The following is a 27,442-nucleotide window of genomic DNA, read 5'->3' on the forward strand; positions in this document are numbered from 1 at the left end:
GGACAGGGTCCGAGAGCTCCACAGGGACCGGCAGCCACCGGCTGGAGCAGGAAGGGGAGGGGCCGCAGGGAAGGGCCTGGTCCTGGCCCCCAGCGGCGTCCACGGGTCACCGGACCACGTAGCCTCAGCTGGAACATGGTTCTAGAGAGCGGCATGGGGAAGGTCTCTGCCTACAGAGAAAGGAAAGGGGATGAAGGGCTTCTGTACGAATACGTGGGAGGGAAGGAGTGGCGGTCAGAATTACCACCATCTCACTGTCCAGTGCACCTGACTTAGAACTTTCTCTGTATTGCTAAGCCCTAGGCATGCAAACACAAGTCCCGCGTATCCTTGCCTTCCTGGGGAGGCACCTGCACATGTAGAGGCAGAAGTGTCTACCCAGAGAAGCAGTGGGCAGGGCGCCCGGGGTGTGGGGGCAGCAGGAACAAGGTGGGGTGCGTGCACGTGGAGGACGCCTTCCAAGACAACGAACCATCCAGTGAGACTGACGCCTCACAGGGAGGGAGTCAGGGGGCAGCAAAGGAGGCCGGGAAGGCAGAGGAGGGCCAGCTTGGGAAGGACTTTAAAGTCACGTTCCAGTGTGTGGATTTTATTGGAAGCCAGGGAGAAGTTTTAACTACGTTTTGGAAAAATCTGCTGGGGACGTGCATGGGGAGAGATGGAATCTGGAGACAGATACAGGGAGTACCCAGTTGGAGGAGTCCAGACGGGGGAGGATGAAGGCTTGACAAGCAAAGGAGATTAGAAATCAGAGAAAGGTTGGAGCAAGAGACTCCAGAATCATGGTTGGCGTGGGAGTCTGGGCCAAGGCACCTGCCCGCCCACTAGTCTCATCTTTGTAGGGTCCCCAGCACACTCTGTGGTGGCCCTTCTCCTGCTGGGACAGGCAGGCAGGCAGTGGAGACAGTGCCCATGACATCTCGAGATGGAGGTTATGCTGTGTCATCTCGGGGAGGGTGGGCAATGGAATCCCAGGGCCACCGTCGCTGGCCTGGAAACCTCAGGAGGTGGCCCATGAGCCCAGGCATGCAGGCGGCTTCCAGAAGCTGGCAAAGGCGAGGGGACGGATTCTCCCCCAGAGCCTCCAGCCAGGGCCGCAGCCCTACCGACACGTGGATCTTAGCCCAGTGAGACCCATGTCAGACTTCCAGTCCCGTGAGGCGATAACTGTGTGTTGTTTTCAGCCACTCAACGCCATTGCCATTGGCGGCCATTTGTGATGGCAGTGACAGGAAACACAAGCAGATCATAACGCTGGGCGTTTTAGAGAGAACTTCTCTAGCCACCTCACCCAGGATTGCCCTCTCATCACACCCACCAGCCACTGAGGTTTGCATTTGATTTCTTCCGGTGTCTTTTGTTATTTGAAACGCCTGTGTTGAACCGATTGCCCACCTTCCCCCGTTAGACTGTCTCCAGGAGGGCGGGCACCTTGCCTGGCTGTCCATCACCGCACCCCCAGCTCCAAAGCAAGCGCCTATGACACAGTGGCCGCTCCACAAACTCCTGGTGGATAGATGAGTGTGACGGTGCACCAGTGACATGACCAGAGATCTGCCAAGGCACAACATACAGCAGCTCTTTCCCACCACATAGCCTCTGAAGGCTCAACACAAATGTACATGCGCTCCCCCCCACCCCCAACCCCCCACCCTCCCCCGGGATGCTCAGCTCAGGTCCCACCTCTTTGAATGCTCTTACTAATCAGCCTTCAATCTCAGTCCAACTCTGCTCCAGCCCTCCTAGGAAAACACACGCAGAGAGTAAAATATTATGGATTCCCTCTGCCAAACAGATCGGAGGGGAGCATATGACGAGAGTCCGTGAACAGACACGGTTAAGTGTCCCCCTCCAGGTTAAAGGCTCGGGAAGAGCCCAAACTGGTTTTAGAAGAGACCTTGCCTTCCCAGACTTTGTTCAGTGTTTTCCAAGCTCCACAGACAGGCCGCCCCTCCAGGAAATGACTTGCCGATCCAGCTGAGGACGGCAAACAAAACCCAGGGGACACTGGCTGAGGTCAGGCTGCTGGAGTGGAAGCCGGCACAGAGAGGGTGAGGACAGGATGCATGAAGAGCTGGGGGCGGTGGCGCTTGCAGATTCAGTCCGGCCACACGGCATGGGGACAGGGAGGACGTGTACAAAATGACGTTTATTGAATCTATTTTGGAAACAGGCAACATGAAAGGTTTTTGGTTTGTGAGCTCACTCAGAGCTCCGAGTCGTGTTAGCTTCCTGTCATTAGAACTCAGCCACTGGAAGATTCTAGCTTCATCTTCTAAAGGGGCAAAAAAGGGGTTGCAAACACTGCAGCCATCACTCTTGCCGTAGCTCAGATGGCTAAAATGCCCATAAGCATCAACAAAATGGTGTGTGTAGTCTGAAATATTTACAGTACGAGATCAGGCAGGTACATCGAAGGTGAAGTTGTAAACTGGCTAACAGTCATCAGCAAGCAAGTACAGTGGGTCTGGACTGACACTCCCATTCTCATCCTAAGAGCTGACATGTTTAACCGATGACTGCTGTCCTCATCAGGGGCATTTAGTATACGGACAAGGCATTTAAAAGCATATAGATCTTGAACGTTGTAAACTAAAAAGCAAACCCAAGCCTGATTAATTACCTTGCCTGGATCAATAAATACTAGTCCCAAGTGCCAAGTGTACCAGTAAGGACACACACCATCAGTTAAATAAATCATCATGTCGTTACTTACTGACGTTCTATTTGCTAACGCACGTTAGTCAATTTGTGGACTTTATCCAACACATACACAGAGACAATTTTTTGTTTGAAATTCTCAGAAGACCTCCTTTGGACACTTCTCTTCCACCCTCTCTTAGAAGGATAGAAATGAGACAACTTCTTAAAGTTTCCAAATCAGAAGCCATCAAAAAGGCATGACTCTGGTCACGTTCCAGGTCTTCACCCAGAAGGGATGTGCCATCGAGGCTTCGACGTGCTTAGGCCTCTTCCCCTGCTGGCAGCTTACACTGTCCTTGTCCTCTCCCAGCCTCCTCCTGCCGTATTGGAGGCCAAGCTGGCTCCTGTCTCTGAGATTTCATAAACAGTTTCCAAAGACCAACAGCACACCTAAAGGGTGTGCCAGAAGGGTCCAGGGGATCCTCCTCGCTTTTCCGGATGTGTTATCAGTGAGGCCGACAGGCAGATACAAAGAGAAGAACAGGGGTTCTAGGTGGATCAAAAGCCCAGACCTGGGGGAGCAGTGTTAAGGATTCAGCACAGTACCAAAGCCTGCTGCCCCAAAGAGCATTTTGAGAGCTCAGATGTTAGAAATTCCAGGCACTTCTGGCATTTCTTTAATCACAGGGAATGAACATCTCTCCAAAAGGTCCTGCCCACATTTCCCCCATCTCCCTCTACGGTGAAGCATTGAGACATTCCATTTGCTGCCACCCTCTGCTCACGGGGCAAAGTGAGGCTCCCAGCCTCAGTGCTGTCAACCGTGACACTCGCAAACACAGGCCGTTCTGGATTCAAGTCCAGTGGCTTCCGGCACTCAGCAGCTGATGAGCCCTGCCCACCACGGATCCCCTGCGCCCTGAACAACTTCCAGGCTCCTTTCCTAGGGGGGGCGATTTTCTAGTTTGAGGACACACCCCACTGGAAATGAGCAGTGCAAGATCCTACGTGCAAATATTTGCAAACACTTCCTTTTGAAACGATGCATATTTACAAAATTCAAGTCAAATCCAGGAACAGACTAATTGGTTGGTTATCAGCTGGCCCCTCACCCACAACAGGAAAATGGTCAGTGTCTGAAATGAAAGAGGAATGAAGGCACCAGCTACTCCACCCAGGAGGTTAGTTCCTCGAGCTTGGTGGGGAGGCCTGAGAGGGAAACGCTGAGGCTTTGTCAAAGAGGGGACTTCCCCAGCCCCGTAGCCCTCCTGGGCCAAAAGGCAAAGGTGGCAGGTAGGATCTGGATCCGGGTGAGAATGGCCCTCACCCGCGTGAGGGGGGCAACTCTTTCCAGTAATTGTGAAACTAAAATAAGGAAGGTACACTCCCAGAGTCGTGCTTGGTCGGGCTGCTGCCTCCTTCCACTCCCCACAGAATAGGCGGGAAGGACACCCCTCCACTACCTGTTCTCACCTGTGAGCCCCGCATCACAAGAACCTAACGGGGAACTCCAGAGGCCGACGCATCCTTGCTGGCTTTGTGTGTGGCTCAGCCGACCTCCTGCTATCATAACGCCAGAGGGGCCCTGGGCCACATCATTGGGAGCGTCGGACAGTCCACTATCTGGGGGAAAAGCCCAGAGAGGGGGGGTCTGGAGTCAGGCAAGCAGAAAGGGAACATTAGGCAGTTGGGTCTGTGTGGCTGCAAAGAGATGGTCGCAGTCACAAAAACAGAGAGGTTCACACCCGGGATTTCCACTAGGGCACTTGGGCTAGGCCTGACACGGGCAGTGTCACCCGCGGGAAGAGCCCCTTGGTGAGCCCCTGGGGATGGGGCGGTCCTCGTGTTGGTGACCAGGCCGGAGCTGGGAAGTCCCAGAGGCGGGCATTCAGCCGAGGGAAGCACAGTTCAGCTCAGAGTCCCCCTGGCTGCCCCCTGTCACCTCCTCCAGCTCATCAGGGCTGTCGGTGATGTTGGGCTCACTGGAGCACTGTCGGTGGGGTGGGGAGAAGCTGGGCGGCAGGAGCAGGCACTTGTCCTCACCGCCAGGCTCCTCGCCTAAGCCTGAGTGCATCATGGTGGTCATGGCCAGCAGCTGGATGTCTGAGTGGGCGTTGGCCACCGTGTGCCTTCGGACGCTGCCACACTTCTCCAGGTAGGCCTCCCCCTCTTGCTCCGTCAGAGGGGTCAGAGCCGTCTCATTCGGCGGCCGGCTGACGGTGGTCGTTGGGGAGGCGTAGTTCAGGACAGCCACCTTGGGCCGGACCCTGGAGTGGCGTCTCGCTGCAAGACAAAAACCAGCAAAGGCGGTAACTGCCAGGGACACAGGGCCAACCGCGCCTACTCATCAATTTGGGGGAAGAGGGAGGTGGTGGCTCCACCTTCAGGAACAGTTCAGGCACAGTTCGGCTGGATGCAAGGGAGGAACCGGAAAGGTCTGCCTGCTTCCCTCGCAGCCTTACCTGCGTGCGCCCGACACTGCCCCGCTGACGTTCCCACCGTAGTAGGGGTCGCCAAAGGGCTTTCCGGGATAGACTAGCTTCAAGGGGATCTCCCCTCCTTCTCAGCTGCTGCCTGAACTTCACTGCATTTGCCCTAAATCTCCTTTCAACCGGTCTCCTCCAAAGGCCTGGGCACAGGCTGGACCAGCTTCTACAAGAAAACGCCCAGCTCTGTGGAGCAGGAAGTGGCCTCCCCAGTGTCAGCAGATGAAGTGGAAAAGGCCCCAGGAGCTTAAGGTCCAGCTTACCCAAGGGGGCCTTGGCTATTAAAGCTAGGGAATGGGACGTCCTCCAAATCATCTTGACCAGGGCTACAGCACTCCCCTCCCACCAGGCCACTGGCCCGAGACCTATGTGCTGTTCACGTCCTACTCACTTCCAACAGCCTCTGGCACCATCAAAGAACGGGCTGGGCTCCACGGATGGCCCCGTGGAGCCAGACACACAGAGGAGGGCTGGACATGAATCATCACCAAACCACTACTGCTTGAGCTCTCCCCACATTCTAGAAACTACGCTAGGCTTTGACATGCACTCATCTTTTGACTCCTAAAAACTGAGCTTAAGTCATGATAGGTTTATTGGCTCCCACTTTACAGATGAGAAGACGGGAGTATCAGAGAGGTGATGACTTACCGACGTGCGCATCGCTAGAACGCAGTACAGCGGGGAGTTAAGGGTGGCCTCCCTACAGACCCTGCTCTTCCCGGACACCCACACAACATGCACGTAACTACAATAGGCTGAGTACCACCAGGGAAGGAAGGACAAGCCAAGTGCATGGGCTTCAGAGGCAGGGACAAGTGTATCCATGTGTCAGGGCGGATGTAGCCCGGAGCCGGTCTTCAGAGTAGCAGAGCTCCCAGAAGGGAGGAGTGACAGCATTCTGAGCAGTGGGAACAGCCGGAGCAAGGTGCCGAGACAGGTGCGCCACCGGGCCCCAGCCTGGCCAAACACTGTATGCATGAAACAGTGGGGACGTGCACAAGCAGGCGGATGGCCCTTGGTCCTGCAGGAGGGCCCCTGAAAGCCAGATGGAACCATCGGTGATCAGACAAGCCCGGGGATACGGCGCAGGATGGGGGCTGTGCTCCAGGAAGATGCACCCCGCAGGAGTCATGCAGGGTGGGAGCCCGAGGGCCCAGAAGTGAGGAAAGCCAGGATCACGACAAACCTACATCCCCTCCGTGTCAGGGAGGTCTCCTCCCCACGCTCCTGGAGAGGCAGCCCATCTCTTCTCTCACGTGGGCCCTTCATCTGTATGACGAGTGGGATGAAGGACCCCAGCGAGAGACAGGACTGAGAATGGAGGGCTGAGGACCAAGTGGGTTCTGTTCAGCCTCTCTCTTTCTACCGGGGCATACTTCTCCCGTCTTTCCAGCCACTCACCCCATTTTCCCATCACGACTTTCCACAGCTCCCATGTCCTTGAGACCCCGAAGGCCCCCCCAAAAGCACCCTCTCTCAGCAGGGGGATGCAGCAGGCCGCAATGGAGAAGTGTGACAGGGCTGCTATTCCTGAACACTGGCAGGATCAGAGGGGAAGACTTAGTCCCTAAAGAGAAAGCAAACAGTGCTGCTCAGAGACTGTCCTTGGGGACACACGGCCCACTCTGCTTTAGTTTACTCTTGGCTCTTCCTGTGGCTCTGGAGGGCCAAGACGCACGCTGTCGTCACTTCCGGAGCTCATGCTCCTAGACGGGCATCACAGTGAGATGGGCCATGTCCCCTGCAAAGCTCTCCGCGACCCCTGTCACTGGACGGTTCTGCATGTCCTTATATACACATATATGCACAGGCAGCGACAAGAGAATGAAATCTTAAGCCCTAGGTTGGAGTCACCAAGTCTGCTGGCTCTGAGCCCAACAGGAAATCTTTGGCAGGTAACTAATTATTTCTCAAGACCCAAGTAATATGTAGAATTTTACTGTGTTCCCATCCACTTTCTCACTGCTGAGTCCCAATCTCCCTTTGAAACACCAAGGCTACTCTCATTATTCCCATTGTTCAGATGAGGAAGACTGAGGCTCAGCCCAACTCTCACAGGCTCTCAACAGCCATGCCCAGACTTCCCCCACTGCGTGCTATTGTGTCTCAGGGTTCCACTGCTGCCTGACCCCCCCACACCCCCACCCTCTGATGCCAGGTAATAGCAAACACTGTCCCCTGAGGTGCCAAATAAGAGGCTGCTACTGGCTGGGAGAGGCTAGTTCAGCGGCCTTTCTCTTTGGGGAAGAATGAAAAGGAGAGATGAGGTGGCAAAGAGCGACCAAGAAGCAAGGATCCCATTAAAGAACCATCCTTAAAAAAAATGCCCTCAAAAACCATCCATTCGTCCCCTGCTATTAGAAACAAGCACCTACGACCGGCAGTTGCAAAGATCTGTGTTGTGGCCCAAACCTTCAACCAGCTGGGCAGGAGACCGGGCTAGACTGTTCGGTGAGCATTTACTACACGCAGATCCAGAAAGGGGAAAGAGCTAGAGCAAAGGCTGGGCTGGGCCCAGGACACAGGGTAAGTTGAGGGCATGGGGGATAGATGGGGGACACACACAGCCATCTCTGGAGGAAATGAGGATTGTTTGATCGTTTCCAGGGGCCCTACTCCAGTAGAATGAGCCAGGAAGGGTGTTTCAGATGGGTGCCTGGATGTTCTCTGTCTCTCTCCCACATTGTTAGCCAAGAAGCCCAAAGTCCTGGGGGCGGGGGGGGGGGGGGTTAACAGGCAGAAGAGACAAGAGAGGCCACTTTAGCTGCTGCTGCAAGCTGGAGCCACAGTGAGGGTGGCCAACATGGAGGAGGGGGTCTCCATGACATCTGCCCTCTCCTGCCCCAAACGCTCTGAACTGCAACATGCAAAACACTGTGGTCACTGCTGGGAGGGAGAAATGTGAATTTGACATGGGGCCCGCCTCAGGGGCCCGAGCCCAGTGCACGTGTGTGTGTGTGTGTGTGTGTGTGTGTGTGTGCACATGTGCATGTATGTGGTGGGGGGCTGGGTCAATGAGCATCTAGTACGTGCCGCATACTGTATCAAAAAAGGAGGTGCCTCACCGACATGGTCATCTTCTGACCATTTTGTAGAAAAGGAACCTGAAGTGAAGATGTGAAATAACTTTCCAGCCAGTCAGCGGTGTAATCCGGATTCAAGCCCAGGCCTCAAGGCAGAGCTCCTGCATGCCCACTGGGAAGCCTACACACAAGTACCTGTTAACAAGTGGGGGCACCTAGGTGGCTCAGTTGGTTAAGCGTCCGAGTTCAGCTCAGGTCATGATCTCACGGTCCGTGAGTTTGAGCCCTGTGTCCGGCTCTGTGCTGTCAGTCCAGAGCCTGGAGCCTGCTTCAGATTCTGTGTCTCCCTCTCTCTCTGCCCCTCCCCCACTCACGCTCTGTCTCTATCAAAAAATGAATAAACATTAAAAAAAAAATAAAACAAACAAACAAAAAAATCCAGGTCAACAAGTATGGAATTGTTGAATCACTGTATCGTACACTTAAAACTAATATGACACTGCATGCTAACTCTACTGGAATAAAAAAAAACGAACAAGGTCAACGAATGACAGGGCAGAGGTACAGGCAGGAGCTCTCAGAGGAGTCAGAGGAGGAGAAGTCTTGAAGAGGAGTCATTTCGGACGGGCCTGCTCCAGAGTGACTGACGGATGGAACCCAGACATTCACTCACACACTCACTCAGAGCAGACACCTACGCTAGGGCCTGGGGTACAAGAGGAACCACACGTTCCCTGCCCTCGACAAACTAACAGTCTAAGGGGGAGACTGACAAATCATCAGGCATGACTATGCAGCATGGCAAGGGTCGGGATGCGGTCCGGGGAGAGGCACATACAATTTCTCATCTGGAGGCATTCCAAGGGGGCCAGGCTGCCTCTAGCTGGGGACCGTATCCTAGCAGGTAGCAACTCTGCCTGGGCCCTGACCTGAGACAGGCTGGCATCTTCCTTCTCTGTGTTCGGCTCTCTGCAGCTCAGAGACATCAAGTAACCGACTCTAGGCCACACAGCCAAAGCGCAGCCCTTGTGGTTTCTGAGGCCCCACTCCTTCTGGCCTTGCCGCTCTCCTTATGGCTGTTCCCTGCTGATGACTCACGGGAGAGGCCTAGGACTCTTCCTTCTGCCTGCTGGGTGGAGTGCTTTGGTTCCCAAGACTGGGTGTGGGCAGAGTGGAGACCACAGGGGCCGCTGGGCTGTGCCGAGTCCCCCGGGGCAGACAGCGTTTCCTCGATAAGCTCCCACCAGACTCCAGAGTCAACCTCAGACCAGCACGTCAGCTGCGGCCCCAGTGGGGTCAGACCACAGGCCGGGCTGGAGCTGAGACAGCTACCCACACTGTTGTTGCCTATCATCTTCCCGGCCTTCTCATTTGTACCAGGGAAAGTCAGGCCCTGGCACTCAGAGAAGAAAATCTCCCTTTAAGAGGCTATTTAAGCTGTGGTCACCCCTCGGGGGCTGAAACGGGTCCTTCCCTTGCAACGGTACCCTTTGAGCTGGGAGAGGAGCCGTGTCCTGCCACCTGGGCAGGCACCCACCTCCAGACCTCCTCCTCCTCCTCCTGCCTTTCACACGGGGTGGGGCAAGGGGAGCCTTTCTGCCTTCATCACTCCCCAGGCGCCCCACTGAGCTCTGGCATTCATCCCCCTACACCGGAGCCAGCAATGGCAGTTCCTTTCAAACCCCGGAGAAGCAAAGCCTGGATGAGGCGGTCCTCAGGCCCTTTGTGGGGGACTCCGTTCCCAGGCCTTTGATCTCCCAGGCTCGAAGGAGTGGCCGCCATAATGCGGGTATTGTGCCCTCTGCACGCCAAGCCCATTGTGGACGTCCCTCTCCAGGCCCAGGCACCTGAAAGCCCATGAATGCCTACTTGTCACGAGGAGAAGTTACAGGGTCTTGAGGAAAAGGGCCCTCCCCTGGAGACACAATGGAGGAAGATCTGTGGGAGGCCAGGGCTTTTGTGTGAGAAAAACACAGCACTGCTGAGGGTTCTGAGTGTTTGCTGGGGGTCCCGGGAGGCAGCCAGGGCAGCAGCTTGGAGACTTCGGGAACTAGAAAGGTAGGACAAAACAGTTTTGTTTTTGTTTTTGTTTAAAGATTTTACTCCTCACCTCCACCTCCCCACAGCTCTGGAAAAGGGACTGCTTTGGAGGAGAGCCACATTGCGCACACAGTTGCTCCCACGAGCCTCAGAGTCCTCTCCCTCTCTCTGCCAAGCCTCGTATATCAGGGGGTGAGGCTCGCTCCTCACACCCATCGGCCTGGCTGACAGGAAGAGAGCTTTCCCCAGAATCCCCGTGGGATCAAACGTGCCTGGACAGGCGCGTGCAATGAGGGGCGCCCCCTGGAGAAACCGCTTCTCTGTCTCTGGTCATCTACTCCACGCAGCCCTGGGGAGGTCTCTTCCGGAGTCTGAGACTGAGACAACCACAGCACTCCCCCACCCCTCAGCGGGCTGTGCAAAGAGGACAAGTGCCTGGTCAGCACCTGAAACATGACAGGCATTTTGATAAGTGGTGGCTTTTGAGATGAGCGCTCCAGCTGCCCTCGACCGCTCCTCACCCCTGCATGCCCCCCCTCCCCTTCCCCTTCCCCGCCCCACCTTTGCTCCCCTCACCACCACCCCCGCCCCCGCCCCAGCGGACCACGGCAAAGCCCTCCTGTGGCTTCACACTTCAGTTGGTGGTCTGCACGCTCCTCTCCTTCAGGCAGGATAAACGTCATGGTCTCCATGTTTTACTGAGGGGAAGACTGAGGCACAGAGAATCCTCACTTTATCTGGCAAAGGGGTGTCCTCAACAGGGAAGAGATCCATTGTAGCCATGTCAACTTTTTAGTATCCAGAGGTTCCGGGTGAAATGTCTGGCCCCGGAGCCCTGAGGAGCTAAGGAATGAGGGGGAAGGATCACCTCCTCAGCTGTCCCTCAGTAACATCACAACGACCTTCTAGAAACTGACAGGGGCGGGGGGAGGCTGGAGCATGTAGGATAACTGGTAAAGTGCAAACAACCTGGGGCTTTCAAATCCCAGCTCCAACAGCCAAGTGACCTGAACCCTCAGCTGTAAAATGGGAACAATGGTGCCCACTCTGCGGTATGGCCTCCAGCCCACCCAGCATAATGCCCAGGATGTAGTCTGTGGCCTGTGCCTTCCCTGGCCACCAGCCACTTTGCAACTCTGACGGTATCTTGGTTTTTCAAATGCTCCAGCCCCTCCCCCCGCCCCCGCCCCGTTCACCGCTCTCCCTACCCCAAAGGCCTCCCAAAGATCTTTCCCTCTCCCTGGGATAGCTCAGCAAACAGCGAAGGGAGACTACCTCAAATCCATCCTACAGGACTCAGCACAGGTATCACTTCCTTTGGGGAGCCTCCCCTGGTTCCCCCAGTCCAGGTGAAGTGCCCCTGCCCTGGGCCCTGTGGCCGATGTACTTCCCCCATTCAGAGAACTTGTTCATTCATGAGTCATGATGTACTGTCTGAGACCTCCTCACTGGACCGTGTGCCCCACAGGGCAGAGATGGGTCGGTTTTACTCATGGCTATACCTGCAGCACCTCCTAAGGTACCAGGGGTAAGGTTTCAGTATACATTTGCTAAAATAATCATAATCAAACAATCCATAAGAGTCATTTTCTTCCCCTTCTGTCCCTCCTGAGACAATGCCCCACACAAGGATTGTCCTTGGTATAAAAAAAAAAAACAAAAAAACAAACAAACAAAAAAACCTCAGACCTTGGCTTTATACTTTGACAAAAGAATGTATTGTCCTAACTGGGAAGCCAAAGGTGTCCCCTCTTGGAGTAAGTACTCCCAGAGCAAACTTCCAAATCTGTCCCTGTTCCTGGCTCTAGGCCCAGCCAATGGCAAAGTCCCCGACGTGGCCCAGCTCACCTGATGGTGTCCTGACATCTACCCGGATCCTCCCGTCCCAAAGTGGGTGAGCCGGCAAGCCAGTGGGCTGAGCTGAAGTAAGAAGGTGGGCTCCAGGGAGGGCGTAGCAACGTGGCGCCCCGCTCACGGCCAGAGAGGCAGGGGACGGTTTGCCCTCAGCCGCCATTGCTACTCTGGCTCGCGCCAGCCCCTGGGCGGAATGAGTGAGTGAGCAAGGGTGGAAGAGAGGGCGGGGGAAGGACTGGGCAGGCGGGCTGGGCCAGCACCCCAGATGTGCGGTGGCTGTGGCTAGGCTGGTGTCTCCAGAGAAAACACACGAAGGGGCCAGGAAGACTGGCAGCCAGCCCTGCTTTGCTTGCAGTAGTGAGGCCCAGGAAGGGGTAGGAGCCAGGCTGGAGGCTGTTCCTCGGCCCTTTCCTTTGACGCTCGGCTGCAATTCCATTAAAGCAAGGAGAGGAGGCAAAAGATTCCCAGTTCAGGGAGTCGCTTTTCACCTCTGCAGCTCTGTATGGGCGCCAGCCAGCCCCGCCTTGGGGTGCAACTGCCTGTCGTCCATCCACTAAGTAGTTTTTGAGTGCCTACTATCGCCAACCACCATTAAAGTCACTGGGGATAGAAAAATTCCTGCCTTTGGGGGACTTTCATTTCAAAGAGTGACAGGAATGTGTCTTATGATAAGCCTGTTATACGGCTATTTCCCCATCTGGACCGTGGTTTCACAGAGAGAAGGAACAGATCCCTCTCACCTCGAGATTCTCCAGGGTGCCAAATGCAGAGCCTGACGCTAATGCTAGCCTTACAGCCACCAACAGGATTTGTCCCCCAGTCCAGGAGCCCCTTTCCTTGGCATGTGGGCCCTGGCAGTACCTACAGACAAGGAGGGGGTGACAGCAGCTCAATTTCATCTGTCCCTGGCCGCACATAAAATGAGTTGGCTTCACATTTCAAGCTGCTTTCAAGGGAAAATCCATCACGGGTGGTTTCTGCACTCGAGTGTGTGGGGCGTGTAATAAGGCATAGTTTCTGGTGATCAGATACAGGAAAAGTATTGCAGGCCCACAGAGAAGATCAAAGCCACTGATCAAAGATGCGGATCAGACAAGCAACACCACAGAGGCACAGTCCCTGGGGAGGCATCGTCAGGCGGGGAGGTTTACGGCCACACAGGCCAGCAGGACACACGAGTGATTACCAGGCACAGATCTGCACGGACCCACATCAGAAGCCAAGGGCTTGGACATAATCCAGGCTCAGGAAAACAGAGCTGGCAGCATTATCACCAAAGCACCCGGCAGCCCGAGAGCCTTGCCCCTTACCCAACATAAACGCGGGACCCGAGACACCGCGGTCCTCACTGATGCCGAGGAATGGAGACACCACTTGCTTCACCAGTTCCTCCAGCTGCAAATAACCCTCACTTGGGCCTGTGGGCTCGTGAACACTCTGGAAATAAACATCCAAGAGAGACAAGGGTCAGTCAAAAGTTGCCAGGGCCAGCTGGCACTCAGCCACCAAGTCCTGATTGCCTTCCTACTACATTCAAAGTGGTGACACCAGCAGGCGGCATCGCTGTGGCTGGAATGAAGGAAACTGAGGCTTAAAGCCCGAGTCACTTGCCATGGGTCACAGGGATCAGAACTGTCCAGGGCAGGTGGGACTGCCCACTTTGGTCCCAACCATGTAATCCCACCCCACTGCCACAACGCAGGCACTTTACACGGACCAAAGCAGAGGCCTCTCAACAGCGCAAGGAGCCAGGGACCCTCCCTCATCGTCCACCTTCTACAGATGAGGAAGTAGCACCCAGAGAGCTCAAGTAACTTTCCCAGGAACGCTCAGCTGGTGAGTGGCAAAAACCTGGGACTGGAATGCCGGCTGTCTGGCTCTGAACCCATCTTACTGCCACTTGTTAAGGAGGTTAGAAAAGAAAGGGGGACAGAATATGGAAAAATCCAGAACAGTAGAAGAAAGGGAGACTCACTGTGGAGCCAGACAGATGTTAGGCACCAAGATGAAGACGAGTTAGTTCAAAAGCCCAAAAGGACAGGAGTCCTCAGGGCTAAGCCTGAACAAACACCAACTAAAACACATAACAACGGTCAAAACCAAAAAGGAGACAAAACATGACGAAGGTTCTCTAGAAGACCAGTAGACTCCTAGGGAATCCAATATCTTGCTGGAAAGGGCTCGAAGCCTTGCTCTGTGTTGAGGGACTGTGGAAAGGCAGAGAGAAAAGGCTCCGTGGGGGCTCCCCTCGGCCCAAGAGGACGTCCCAACAAATTCTCAAATTGGAATTGATGTTACAATCACCTTTACCTAAAAAGTAAAACTCCTCACTGTGCTGGAGTTTTCAGGGATTAGAGGAAAAGATGGCGGAGGGGTGAAGCGGGAAGGGCCCATCCCACAGATGGGGGAGGCCTGGGTGGGGTGGAGGCTCCCCTGCACACAGGCTGACTTGGCCCCTTGTCAGCTCCCCCCACCACGGAGACAGAGATGGCTGGGGGCAGTGACAGGGAAGGAATGGCTTAAGGAAACACAAAGGAGGTTGCGGAAGTGGGCTGTGGGGACAGAAGACATGGAGGCTGGGGCTGGGAAGGGGTGGGAAGGGAGGAGATGCAGAATAAACACGAGTGGGCCTCAGACTCCCTAGCACTGGCAGGGGACAGGGGACAGGGGACGGTGGGAAGAAGGCAGGATGTTTCTCATGCCCCCCGGGCTCTAATACCCCTCAGCGTGGGCCGAAGCCATGGAAGCAAAGGGGGAAAGCACAGGGCCTGCTTCACTGGGGAAGGAAATCCTCAAGGCCACAGAGGGGAGAGCGGAGCCTTGTTAATGCTCCCCGGGAACCACCCAGGCCTCAAGTGCGCAGCAGTTTCAGCCCCAAAACCACCTCGACTGGTGTTCAGAGCTGAGGAGACTTTTTTCTTTGTCATTTTTTTCCTCCTTGTTATTTCTCAGGGATATTTCTCTGAGATATTTCTCTGTTATTTCTCTGCCTTCTCCTCCCCCGCCCCCCACCCAAGTGTTTCCCCCACTACGATTAATAAACGCTAAACAGAGAGGGGCAACAGAGAAAGGAGAGGAGGCAAGAGGTGGGAAGAAAATGGGTTAACAAGTGCATGGTTTGGAGCTGGATGGTTTTCTCCCAGGGTAGCTGCTGGACAGCCTGGCTTGCACACAGCCCTCAGCCTGGCCGCCGGACTGCTATGTATTTGCAAGGCCCAGTGCAAAATGAAAATGTGGGAGTCCGTTACTGAAAAATTATTAAGAATTTCAAGATGGCAGTGGGAGACAATTAAACCAAGCACAGGGCCCTGCTTGGCATGGGACCCCGGGTGACTGCACGGGTACCCCTCAGAAGGCACTGTTCTAGGATGATCTCACAACCTGTCTGTACCTGCCAGGAGGAACCAGATCTCTCTAGTGGTCAAGACCGCTGGTTCAGCCTCTCCCTGGGGTAGCTTGGGAGCATACAGCTCATAGCAGGGAAGTTGGAGCCCCTTGCGTATTTTGGGGAGGGAGAGGTTTGTTCAGTGACATTTTGGAAGAGCACTGGAAAAGGGAGAGAAGGCCTGAGAAATGACTCTTTTCTCTGTACGAGTCAGGCAAGGAAAAGCCAGCCCCAGATTTCATGGCACTGGGGAAAGTGGGGGTCTGGGGAGAGAAGGGAGCAATTCTAACTACTGGGACCCAAATTTCCTGTAGTTGGAATGATCCCAGGGCACGGCAACCTGCAAGGTGCATTCAGACCCAGCAGCTGCCATCCTGCTATTCAAGATGACAGACCTGGACTGGCCAAAGATCCCGATTCGTCACTGTCACATTCCCAGCCCTGGGCTTTGTAGCTCCCAGGGTGAGGAAGAACGTGGGCCAGAACTAGTCCCACGAGACCCTTGGGGGAAATAATGCCAAATGCCCAGCATTAAAGGGGACCATCTTAGAAGCTTATGTAGCATCTCCCAGGACCCTGGGGGGACTGTTGGAGGGCAGGCAGTTGTAGCTGGGCATGGCTCGGTGGGCAGGTAGCAAGAGGTGAGGACTGGATGACAGATCCAGATCTTACAGATTAGGACGAGACCTTAAGCTGGTTGGCCAACTCTGAATCTCCACCTCATCTGTGAAAACAGGAAAACAGGGATTGTTTCCTTGCCCAACTTCCCAGACCTCTGTCACGACCATGGAGTTTCTCCGACTGTACTTCTGTCCGCCAAGAGACGAATCCCAACTACGTGATGGTCACTGTCAGGGGATTTGAGGCCAGAGACCTGGGGTCAGTCCTACTCAGGCTCTCTCTGGCTGTGCCATCACTTGCGGAATGGGTGTTTTGTTCACCCTTCCCCGGGCCTGCTATGTGCTGAAGGAACAAGAGGGAGGAGCAAACATACAGACCTGCCTTGGCCTGAAGGGGACCGTGGACCCTGGAAGACTCTGCTGTGTAGGGAGACACAAAGGGGGTGCCAGTGTGGCCGCAGTTTCCAGGTGAGGCTGGGGAGGTAGGAGGACCGGAGGCCAGGGTACAGACTGGGCTGCTCTCCTAAGATCCCACCGGGAACCCCACAGACAGCGGTGTGGACTGGGGGCCAGGATGGATGAAGGAAGCATCTCCCAGGCAAGCAGGCTAACCCCTACGGGGCTTCGGGGGGGATGATGGCGGCTTTCTCATGTGATTCTTGGGTTGTCCAATGTGGGAACGTGGTGGGCGTTTCTCATTAGTACAGAGACAGTCCTTTTTGGTCTGCTGTCAGCAGGTGGGGACCCCCACCCCAGTTCTCCCTCCAAAAGAACAAACAGCAACAACAACAAAGGAACACCTGTCATCCCTAAAATATTATAAATGGAAATAAGAGGGGGAAAGCCCAACTCCTCTTTCCCAATTGTCCTATCCGAACCCTAAAGGGCTCATTTTCTAGACTTCTTCCGTGGGATGCAAGCTCTGCTTTATGCATCCCAGACATGAGCCCACACACACACTTTCTGACCCCCACGCCTTCTCCTTCCCTGCCATAAACATGCCTGAGCTGGCTTTCCAGACATTTAAGCACCCCCTCGTCCTATTAGGCAACTCTTGCTCCTCTGACTTCAGGAAAGGGGGAGAATGCCCAGAAGGATGGCCTAGCTTAGACAGCCAGAAGGCAACAGCAGCTGGGGGACGGGGAGACCAGGGCCCCAAGCCTGCTGTTCTACCCCTGCCAAGAGGGCAGCGGGGTCACCACCAGCCTGACCAACGATGGAACCGGCTGCCCTGGGGAATGGCTCAGACCTGATGCTGTGGCAGCTGAACTTGTTACAGAGGTGGAGGCATAGTTGCCATCTTCTGGGGCTGTCCCTGGGCTGCAGCTCTGTTTCTTGGGAATTATGCACCCCCGTCCATCGGATCGGGCTCCCTGACGCCATGTTTATGGTACTCGACCCAAGGTCATGGCTGACTGGCAAAGGGGAGTCGTGTAGCCAGAGCTAGACAAATCCAATTCTTTCCCCTGAGTGTACACAGCTCTGAATCTTACTACCTCTTGCTGAGGGAGCTTGGACAAACACACACTTCCCGGGTTTCCATTTCTTCATCTGTAAAATGGGAATAACAACACTGTCCGCCTCATAAGGTGGTCGTTTGGATTATCTGATTCAGAAATCAGCCAGTAGCATTAGCTCATCTTCCCACTGTTGATTCAGAACTGGGATTAAGAGACAACCATCTGGGTCAGCTCTTGGTGGAAACACGGGAGTTGTGTGTGGGATGCCACGTTTGGTCAGGTGCAAACCAAAGTACTGAATACAATTCTGCAGAAGGAGGGAGAAAGGGAGAGACACCAAGTCCACGAGGCACCGGGCAGGGCCAGGAGAGGTAGCAGCAGAGAGAAACAAGGCAAGACTGGTAAGTGGTGAAAGGCTGGCAGCTTTGGGGCCTGATGTGGTCTCACTTCTGGCTGTAGTCTCTTAGGGTGCCCACCTGTCCGGGAACCCTCTAGGGAGTTCCTGGTCTGGCTTCAGCTAGGCTACAGCACGCTCTTGTGGTCGCGTGTGACTTATGGATCACTGACATGCAGGAGAAGGGGGAGGGTGCTTCCTGAATGACAAGACCTGCTTCTCTGGCCCCCACTAGGATCCCAGCATGGAGCACGGTGCCAGGGGCCTCACAGGCGCTCAGTGGAGGTACAACAAGGGAACAAATGCGCTAAGGCACAGGAACAGCTACGCTGAAGAATACGAGCTAAGCTAAGACGTTCAAGTCGTTTGGTCCCTCCGCCGTCCCACAGGATCTCTTCCTCCCTTGGCCAGGTGGCCACATCTCCACCGGGGCCTCACCCACCTGCAGGACGAGCAACATCTGGACAATGGATGAGGGCGGCTGGGACCGGGCCAGCAGCAAGTCGCCCGGCTTCACCTTCAGCAGGACCAGGTCGCGGAAGCCCAGCAGAGAGATCTGGCGGATGGTCAGCTCCTGGCCCTGAAGAGGAGAGAGGGGGCAGGGCTGGGAGGTGAGAGCCCGCTGGATATGCCACTAACCACGGGGGTTCCAGGACAACCAGTGTGTACAGAGCACCACGATGAGCCGGGATGAGGTGTCTGCAGACCTGGGTGGGGGGAAGACTGCCAAAAAGTCGAAGATTTGGCCCCTTCCTCCCCCCGTCCTTCCGAATGAAAACTTCATTTAAGATTAAGGTGTGACTCAGAGGTGCCTCGTGGCTCAGTCGGTTAAGCGTCTGACTTCAGCTCAGGTCATGATCTCACAGTTTGTGGGTTCGAACCCCGTGCTGGGCTCTGTGCTGACGGCTCAGAGCCCGGAGCCTGCTTCCGATTCTGTGTCTCCCTCTCTCTCTGCCCCTCCCCAACTTGTGCTCTCTCTCTCAAAAATAAATAAAACATCAAAGGAAAAAAAGAGAAGGTGTGACTCACTCAATCCGCCTAAGTGACCCAAGATGGTACAAGATATATGGGGGCTATGCTGTCATGGGGGGCAAGGGGCATTCAGGAAGGAGGAAGAAAGGAAGATGGGGGGAAGCGAGAGAAAAGATCAACACTGGCCCTGCCCCCCACTTTCAAGGCTGCTTCCTCAACTTTGCTTAATATGTGAGCACCTGGCGCACGACAGGCAAAGAAGGAAAAACACAGGGACTCGTTTTGACCATGCAGGGTGCAGGCGGAGGATGAACATAACTAATAATCCTAAGAGCTGATACTACCCAAGCTCCATGTGCAAGCCATGACTCTAAATATTTTAGATGGAAGTAACACGTTTAGTCGCCACCCTTTCGGATAGGTACTATTACAAAACCTACCCTGCAGATGAAAACCCTGAAGGACAGGGTTATGGTACTATATCCAGGGAAGAGCTGGATCTCAAACATTAACCGGTTGATTTTAGAGCTGCCAAAGTTTCCCAAAAGAGAAAGGAGGGCCTCTTTCCTAGACTCTCCTTTGCACATGCATATACAGCACACACCAGAGATGGGTTGCTCGTGGGAGAGCCAAAGATATCACCAAGGCACCTGCCAAACAGGATGTAGCTTTTCATCCCACAAGTCTGCCAAGGCTTAAGGAAGTTTTACATTTCCCGTTAACTCCTTAGGGTTGCCATCCCCGCATCCCCCCACTCCCTCCACCAAGAGATGCACACAACCACCACCAGTGCCTTCCAGGCTCGGGTCAACCACCCCCCTCCCTGATTGCCTTCCCCACCGCCTTAAGGTGCTACAGTTGCTACTTTTTGCCCCACACGCCAGCACTCGACACTGACCGCCTGTCTCTTAGGTCTCTGCCCTCGCTTCCCCTCCAGGGTTCCCTTCCCCTTATGAGGTAGGAAGATGAAGGCAAGCTTCCACACCCTTGAACACAGTAGGTACTCACAACCACACCTGTCCAGTGAGGAAGTAGGTGTCAGACACCCATCCAGGCAGGGGGCTCTAAGAAGGATCTAGCCGGACAAACAGACACCTTGGTGTGTTACCACCAGTAGCGAGAACCGCTAACTCAGGGCTTCCCGCGGTGGGGTGTCTGGAACAGCAGCGGCAGCAACAGCACTTGGGAAACCGTGTGTGGGGAAGCGGCTGGACGGGCAGCATCACCTGTCACCGGAGCTTCTGATTCTTCGAGAGAAGCAGGGCAGTAACGTCCTCAGACCCTCACAGCTGGGCTCCCGCTTGGATGTACGCGAGGGCCCTTCTTGGCCATCTGACGATTGTCCCAGGGCCATGCTCACTCAGGTGCCACACTTCCATTCTAAACCCATCTGGATACACCCACCCCTTGAAATGCCATGCCCACCAGGTCCCAAGAGAGAGACCCGGGTCTATACACCCCCGCCAACAGGATGCCAAATAAAACAGAGGATGTCCAGTAGAATGTGAATCATTTTTTAGTAGAAGTACACCCCAAATGTTGCATTATTCATTGTTTATCTGAAATTGAAATCTAACTCAGCATCCTGTCATTTTATTTGCTAAATCTGGGAATCCTACCCCTAGGTCTGTCTTCTTAGGACCCAGTGCTGGCCTAGTGACTATCACAGGGTACGGGGGCTGAATTGTCTACATAAATGCTGCAAACCCCCTCACGGGGGTAAAGGATGGACCCGAGGGTAAAGGAAGGGATCAAAAGAGCAGTGAGCTGTGCAGGCCAGAGGCTTCTACTAAAAATTGTTAGGGGCAGGCCAGAAATGGAAAGGAGCTCTGTAGGCATAACTTCCCAATGTTTAAATATTGATACATATTTAAAAGAATTCCAAGCTCCCATAAAATACCATTCAGAGCAAACAAAGAATGTGGGCCCTTAGGTCTGGTACCAGGGTCATTCCTACCACTGTTAATGGCTCAGCTGCTATGCCCCACACCCACACTTCCCCAAAGCTAGGTGAGATAGGAGCCTTAAGCCCAGGGGCGGGGTGGGGGGGGGCAGTGTTAATGCAGGATGGAGAGGTGAGTCTGGGAGAGGAACATCGATTGGTACACCTGCCTTCGGGGGCGTCTACTCTGCAGTGGCAATGCCTCGTCCTGCTATTAGACTCTGCGGGAAGATGGAAGGAAATCACCTCAAGTGTTAGGAGAAGCCCAGGTCACACAATAATACCAAAGAGATGCTACTCACTGCTCACACGAAATTCCACATTTTGCAGATGAAACCGAGCTACGCTCAGAGAAGTGAAATGAGTTTGCCCAGGACCAACTACTGATTCTCAGTCTAGTGTTCTTTCTGCTACATCATGTGGCTACTTGTCTTCGGGAATCCCTTACAGAGGGCAAGAAACATTATTCCTTTCCCACAGTTTGGTACAACAGGAACCCTGCCTTAAAATTGTGCTTCAAAGAAAGGGAGGGGGGAGCAAAGAAAGAAAGGGACAGAAAAGAAAACAGTCTCCCTACCCCATCTCTGCTTCTGAAAAGCTGGAAGAAACAAACCACTCCGAGAACGTACAAGGCATATGCAAAACCAAGAGGGTGAGGAGAGCCTACAAATTGCTAGTTACGTAGGCGCTCTCTCTTTGCTGGAGGTCAGATGCTAAACACAGACCAGAGAGCCCTTCAAAGAGCCCCGAGGTCCTTAGCCGACTCAGGCACCCAACGTCCTGCCTCTCCCCGGTTCACCAGGAGGCCCGAGCTGGCAAAGGCCAAGGAATGAGACAGAGTGCTGAGGCCGGCAGGAGGTCGTTCCTCCGAGACTGACCTGAACTGGATAAAATATTGCCTGCAGGGTGGGGAGAGTCTCAGTGAAGAAGTGGTCCCACACTTCAGCCAGAACCTCAATGCGATTTTCACCTACACGAGGGCGAGAAGATGGGAGGGGAGAAAGAAAGAAAAAGAATTTGTCATTACTTGCAGGAGAGGCTAGAGACCGCTCCGTGTCAAAGGGAGCATGGGGGCAGGTAACTCATGACCTACATTTCACCTAGGAGGCATTGCTACAAGTAAACGTGGGAATGAGTGGAAAGACTTAACCGAAAAGAGGCAAATATGTCTTCTATCCCCCAATCCAGGAATGGGAGCTGAAGTATGGAAATCACAGAACAGTTGCTGCTGTGGTGAGAATGGTAACAACATTCTCAGGCACTGTACTAAACTCCTCATCTACATTTCATGAATAAACTATTCCCTCACTTTACAGGCTCAGAGAGACAGGCCAGGTGTCTAGCCTAACATCACATGGCTAGAAGGCAGAGCTGGGATTCCAGAATCCATGCCCTTGACCAACATTATCTGGGACGATCACGTGCACAATTATATATTGTTTTGATTTTCTAATCACTACGACACTGGGTTTTTATTCTGGATTTGAGCTGTTGGGACAAGGAGGTGAAAAGAAGGGCCTGGAAACTGTCACTTCCACCCACTGGTTTGCAATAACCAGCGGGGAGAGGGAGGCAGCGTATCACCTGCAGAACTCAGGCCCCGCCTCCTGATGCTATACTTACGCTCACCCCTGGGATCCTGAGCCACTGGTCAGGCACCGCTCCCAGGCTGGGTGTACATGGGTCACCCAATGCCACCAGAAGGCCGTGCCAAGAACCCCGCACCTGCAGGAAAGGCCGGCACTGGCAGAGAGGAGCCTGCACGGTGGCTGCTTTTTAATGACCTAGATAACAGACCTGATTGGGCACCGTCTTTGCTCATCTGAGGCCGAGAAACTGGGTCGGCCAAGATTAGACACTGAAAGATGCATTTGGCAAAACACTGCCAGTTCCACTGAACAGATCTTGAAAGATTCATTTAGCCTCTTCTGCCTATTAATTTAATGCACAATAAAAGCAGCGGCTGGGAGAGAGAACAGAACAAGGGCAGAACCAGCAGCTAGCGGGGCCAAAGATGCATGGATTTTTGAAAGCTTGGAGAGACACACGCTAGGGGAAAATGCAAATCCATAGTCCCCTGTAATTTGCCTCACAAAGTGCTAATTACACGTTGTTGGAATCACTGATTGACTTCTCTGTCTCCTCTCCTAGAATGGGATGGGCGTCTGGGTCCTGTCTGTCCTGCCCCACCATTATTATTTCTAGTGCCTGGCATGTTGCCAGATCAATAAATTACTTTTTAGAAATCTCTGAGTGAATGAATCACAAGTATCAAGGGTACAGGCTTTCGCAGATGCTGCGGCTGGTGAGTGAAGGGGGTTAACATTTAGCCCCAGCATGGGACAGGACACAACAGGACTTAATAATTAGCTCCAACATTTTCCTTTGGTCTTAGATCAAGGAAACATCCGCAACACGGGCAATCTGGAGGGGACAGTCTGTTTCCTTCTTCTGCATCCTCACCCTCCTTCTCTATTCCCCTAAGTATGTGGATTTTATTTCAGCCCCTCAGGCTCACCATGCTCTGTACACCACAGGGCATTTGCATGTGCTAGTCCCTTTGCCTAGACTATTCTTTACCCCTCTTTCTGCCTCACCTACATCTGCCTATTCTTTTAGTGTCAGCTCCAGCATCACTTCTATAGCAAAGTCTCGCCCATGGGTCAAACCTCCCTCCTACAAACTGTATTCTTTTTTTTTTTAATCTTTAAAATTTTTATTTATTTTTGAGAGAGAGACAGAGCAGGAACAGGGGAAGGGCAGAGAGAAAGGGAGACACAGAATCCCAGCAGGCTCCAGGCTCTGAGCCCGATGCGGGGCTCGAACCCACGAACCGCGAGATCGTGACCTGAGCCAAAGCTGGACGTCCAACCGAATCACCCAGGTGCCCCAGACTGTATTCTTAGTACCTGCTGCAGTTACAGTGTTATATTTCATAATGATTTGATTAATCTCCCTCTTCACCACTGGGTTATGAGCTAATCCACGAGGGCCTGGAATCCTAGGATGGTTTTGTTCACCACCGTGTCCCCAGCACCTAGCAAAGTGCCTGGTAGATGGCTGATAATCAACCAATGTCTGAACGAACCCATCTTTTCAAATGTAGGCTATGCTAGTTCGTGGCAGGGAGGAGTCGGGGAGCTCAAAAGGAACATCTGACATGTTAAGCCATCCTGGTACCCAAAACCAAGGTGAGCCCAACACCCGGGGAACGTACTGCACAGGAGAAAAGGCCATATTCCAGCTGCTTTATTGACGGCCTGTATCCTAAGCCTTCCATTACAAAGCCCAGCAGAGGCCTTCCCAACACGAAGGAAGGGCAGGAGAATCCTGCAGATCCGTGCCAGTGCCCGCTTATTCCCCTCCACCGCCAGGATGGAGAGCTCGTCAGCACATGAGGTAATCTTTCAACCCAGCAGCAGGAAGGCACCTCTCCTGGGAACTCGGGTCTAATTGCTGGCTTCGCACTTCACAGAGTAATGGAGGTTTTGGAAAGTGTTCAGAGAAGAATGTCCGACTGACACAGGCTAACAAAACAGGGTGACCCCGGGGAAGAAAGAGTTTCAGGGAGGTGACTTCACCTCCAGAAACAGCCCCTAAGGACTTAGCTCCCCGCAAAGATGAAGGCGGCTGCACAGAAGCTTCTAGACAACCACCCTATAAAAACTGTCCTCTAAATGTGCCACAGGAGTTTAGGTCACCGGAAGCCCATAGAAGGGGAATCAGGGACTCCTTACGGTCAAGGCCACGAAAGCTCTGGGAAAGATTCGTGGAAGAAACACGGCAGATCCTGCCCACAAAAGATCAACACAAGGATAAGAGCTGCCTCTGTCCTTTCTGCGGCCATAAGGGACACATGTACAATGTGTCCATAAAACAATCAGGTCAACAGAGTACGGTCTGTTCAGTGATAGGATGGATCCTATAGCAAGGGAATCCTTTCTGTCAAATAAAATCTTTTGTGGGGTTGTAATACATGAAATAAAAAAGTGGAGAAGTTCTGGCTGAAGACAGGAAAGGCCCTTCAAGGTTCTCCACCTCTTTCACTGTGCAGAGGTGACATGCAGACCTCACGGCCAGCACGGACCCGGGGAGAACCCCCGCCCTGGTGCCCCATGGCGTGCTTTAGGGCAGAGGCAGAGAACCTCAGATGACCTTCATTTACCCCATTCAGCACCATTTCTGAGCCTTCACTCCAAATGTATCCGTGTCAAGCGTCACTGGAATAAGAGACATCGACTCTTCCCTGAAAACACTTACAGACCTGGTTTTGCTCGGTATCTTTTTTATGAAGCTGGTTTCCCACATTTGCAGGAGCATGTAGTAACCCCTCAGGTGACTTACAGACAAATAATGTGGCCAGAGACCACGCTTCCCTTCCCCCCCTTTACTAGGCAGCCACCTTCCATACTTGTGTACTGGCCCGACTGTTAAATGCAAAAGGGGCACAAAATCCCTGTCAAAGCCACTCACTTACAACTAAGGCCCTGGGCTAGTGGGTGTTTATAAGGTTGAAAAAGCCTGAATACAGCTATATGGAAGGAAAACAAGGCTACAAGTTCAGTCAGCTGTCACATATATGGAAGTTAATTTCTAATCTCTATTCTTCCAAAGGTCTGCTGAGCACTTACTGTGGGCCAAGCACCGGAACTTTCCGGTGTCAGCTTCTCATTTGTCTCCTACTTTGTCTTCCCAGGGGACACTTCATGGAACAACAATCTCTTTCCCAGGGAATGGAGGTGAAAAAAAGGGATGCTCTATGGCCTGATATGTCTGGGACTAGTAGTAAATTTGACCTACAGATAGAGGTCTTTAGGTTAAAGTACCAAAAAAAAAAAAAAAAAAAAAAAAAGAAACCAGTTTGTGGACCTACGGCATGCCAAGTATGATGCTACGCCAGGTACACTCCTTATACTCCTTATAACCCCTAGCCCATTTGGTCATTTTAAAAATGATAAAAAACTGGGGCGCCTGGGTGGCTCAGTCAGTTAAGCATCTGACTCCTGATTTCGACTCAGGTCATGATCTCACGGTTCATGAGTTCAAGCCCTGCACTGGGCTCTGCGCTGAGCATAGTGCCTGCTTGGGATTCTCTTTCTCTCTCTCTCTCTATTTCTCTCTCTCTCTCTCGAAATAAACTTAAAAAAATTTCAATAAAAAATTTTCAAAAATAAATAATCAGTAAAAACCAAGGCTCAAAGGAACTAGAAACTTGGCCAAAGTCACCAAAGAAGTAGGTGGTAAGCTAAGGTCAGAATCCACCTTGGAGGCAGCTGAGAGGTAGCCCTTGATAGAGTCCCGGGGTTGGCCACTTCTTGCCTTGGTCCCATCTCCCATCTCCATTCGGTCCCTTTCTATTCTGTCTGCTGGGCTCTAAAATCTTTCCAGGCCAGGAATCTTCCATTGCCTATCAAATCATACGCCATTCAGCAGGGGCCTGTTTAGCCTAATGCCCCCCAGACAGGTAGGCCTCCAGTCGTAAAGGACCTCAACTAAGATGAAAAGGGCCAGTTAGAAATAGCCTGGGTCAGACGAGGGAGAACAGCATGTCAGGATCCGTGGTAGAATTTATCCCTCCACAGGGGACCGCCAGCATGCATCCCGTGAAACACCCTCGGCGAGGGTTCTCGGAGAAGACCACCCCGATCCCACCTCATTTTTCAAAAAACAGATCTGACTGGCACAGCCACAGTGGCTGGCTCCGAGCAAGCGAGGCCGCTCGCGGGGGGAGCGAGAGACAGGGTGAATCACTCACTTGGAGCCTGCCACTCTTGGACAGAAGCATTTCAGCTGTCCAAACAGCAGAGGCTGAGTCACAGGGCCCACTGTACGAGGGCTGCCTTGTACTTGCCTTCACACAGCTTAATCTTCTCCTCCACAAACAACAGGCCTTTGGCAAGAAGCTGATTCTGTCAAGAGAGAACAAAGAACACAAGGGTTGGGCTACTTCACGCACCGACAAAACCTCTTCCACGTCCAATGGGCGAGGGCGTGGGGCTCTGGGCCCTTGGATGCCAGTCACGCTTCCAAGTACTAGAAGCCATCTGTCCTCTTGGAAGATCAGGCTTCGGGAGAAGTCAACAAGACATCCCACGGCAAACGAGGGAGACGAGAGCCAAACTCAACCACCATTCCATCCCTCCAAGCAGGGAGGAGGCATGCCATAGGCTTGGCTGAGTCCTACGGCAGGCCTGTGGTGGACACCCGATGTCCTTCAAGCCCTTCATCTAAACTCAGAAAAGGGAGCGTTGAGGTAACGGGAAATTGTGCAGAGATAATATATTTTTTTTTAAGAGATGAATTTAGGGTTTCCCACGCAAGCATGAAAGAGACTGTATGCAAAAACCTTAAGCAGCCGTGAGTATGTGTCCACCAGTGAGGGTGTGCATGGAAAGCTGTGGAAAGAGAGAGTACGGTTAAGTCCTTGTGCAATTGTACCTAGCAACTGCTGAGTGTTCTGCGCATGTCAGAGGGTTTATATCGTTCATTTCACCTAATTGCAACCCTCCCAACAGTCCTAGCCAGTTGGTGCCATGACCCTCACTTTACTGACGGTCAGTGAAGAGACCGCCTACAGGAGACAGACCAGGTCTTCTTAGCTCCAGAAGCCATGTTCTCTC

At 53.4% G+C, this 27,442-nt stretch overlaps 1 protein-coding gene across 8 annotated transcripts in view; it reads right to left on the reverse strand.

Moving 5' to 3' along the window:
- Window positions 1–2,130: 2,130 nt before the first annotated feature.
- Window positions 2,131–27,442, reverse strand: part of PRR5L (proline rich 5 like) — a 75,460-nt gene continuing 50,148 nt past the window's right edge. For 4 of the 8 annotated variants that reach the window (XM_040495426.1, XM_040495430.1, XM_040495428.1 and 1 more), the window contains exons 5-9: window positions 26,674–26,731; window positions 21,701–21,792; window positions 18,351–18,488; window positions 13,360–13,486; window positions 2,131–4,926 (exon numbers count right to left, since the gene is read on the reverse strand). In XM_040495426.1, the coding sequence (XP_040351360.1) occupies window positions 4,532–4,926; window positions 13,360–13,486; window positions 18,351–18,488; window positions 21,701–21,792; window positions 26,674–26,731 (810 nt within the window). In that variant the 3' untranslated portion in view covers window positions 2,131–4,531. Of the gene's footprint in view, window positions 4,927–8,620; window positions 10,642–13,359; window positions 13,487–18,350; window positions 18,489–21,700; window positions 21,793–26,673; window positions 26,732–27,442 lie in introns of those variants that run through there. The other 4 variants (XM_040495433.1, XM_040495431.1, XM_040495434.1 and 1 more) reach the window with 4 other exon arrangements.

The sequence above is a fragment of the Herpailurus yagouaroundi genome, unplaced genomic scaffold, assembly GCF_014898765.1.
Source record: "Herpailurus yagouaroundi ecotype Mexico unplaced genomic scaffold, PumYag 187, whole genome shotgun sequence".
Taxonomy (NCBI): Eukaryota; Metazoa; Chordata; class Mammalia; order Carnivora; family Felidae; genus Herpailurus; species Herpailurus yagouaroundi.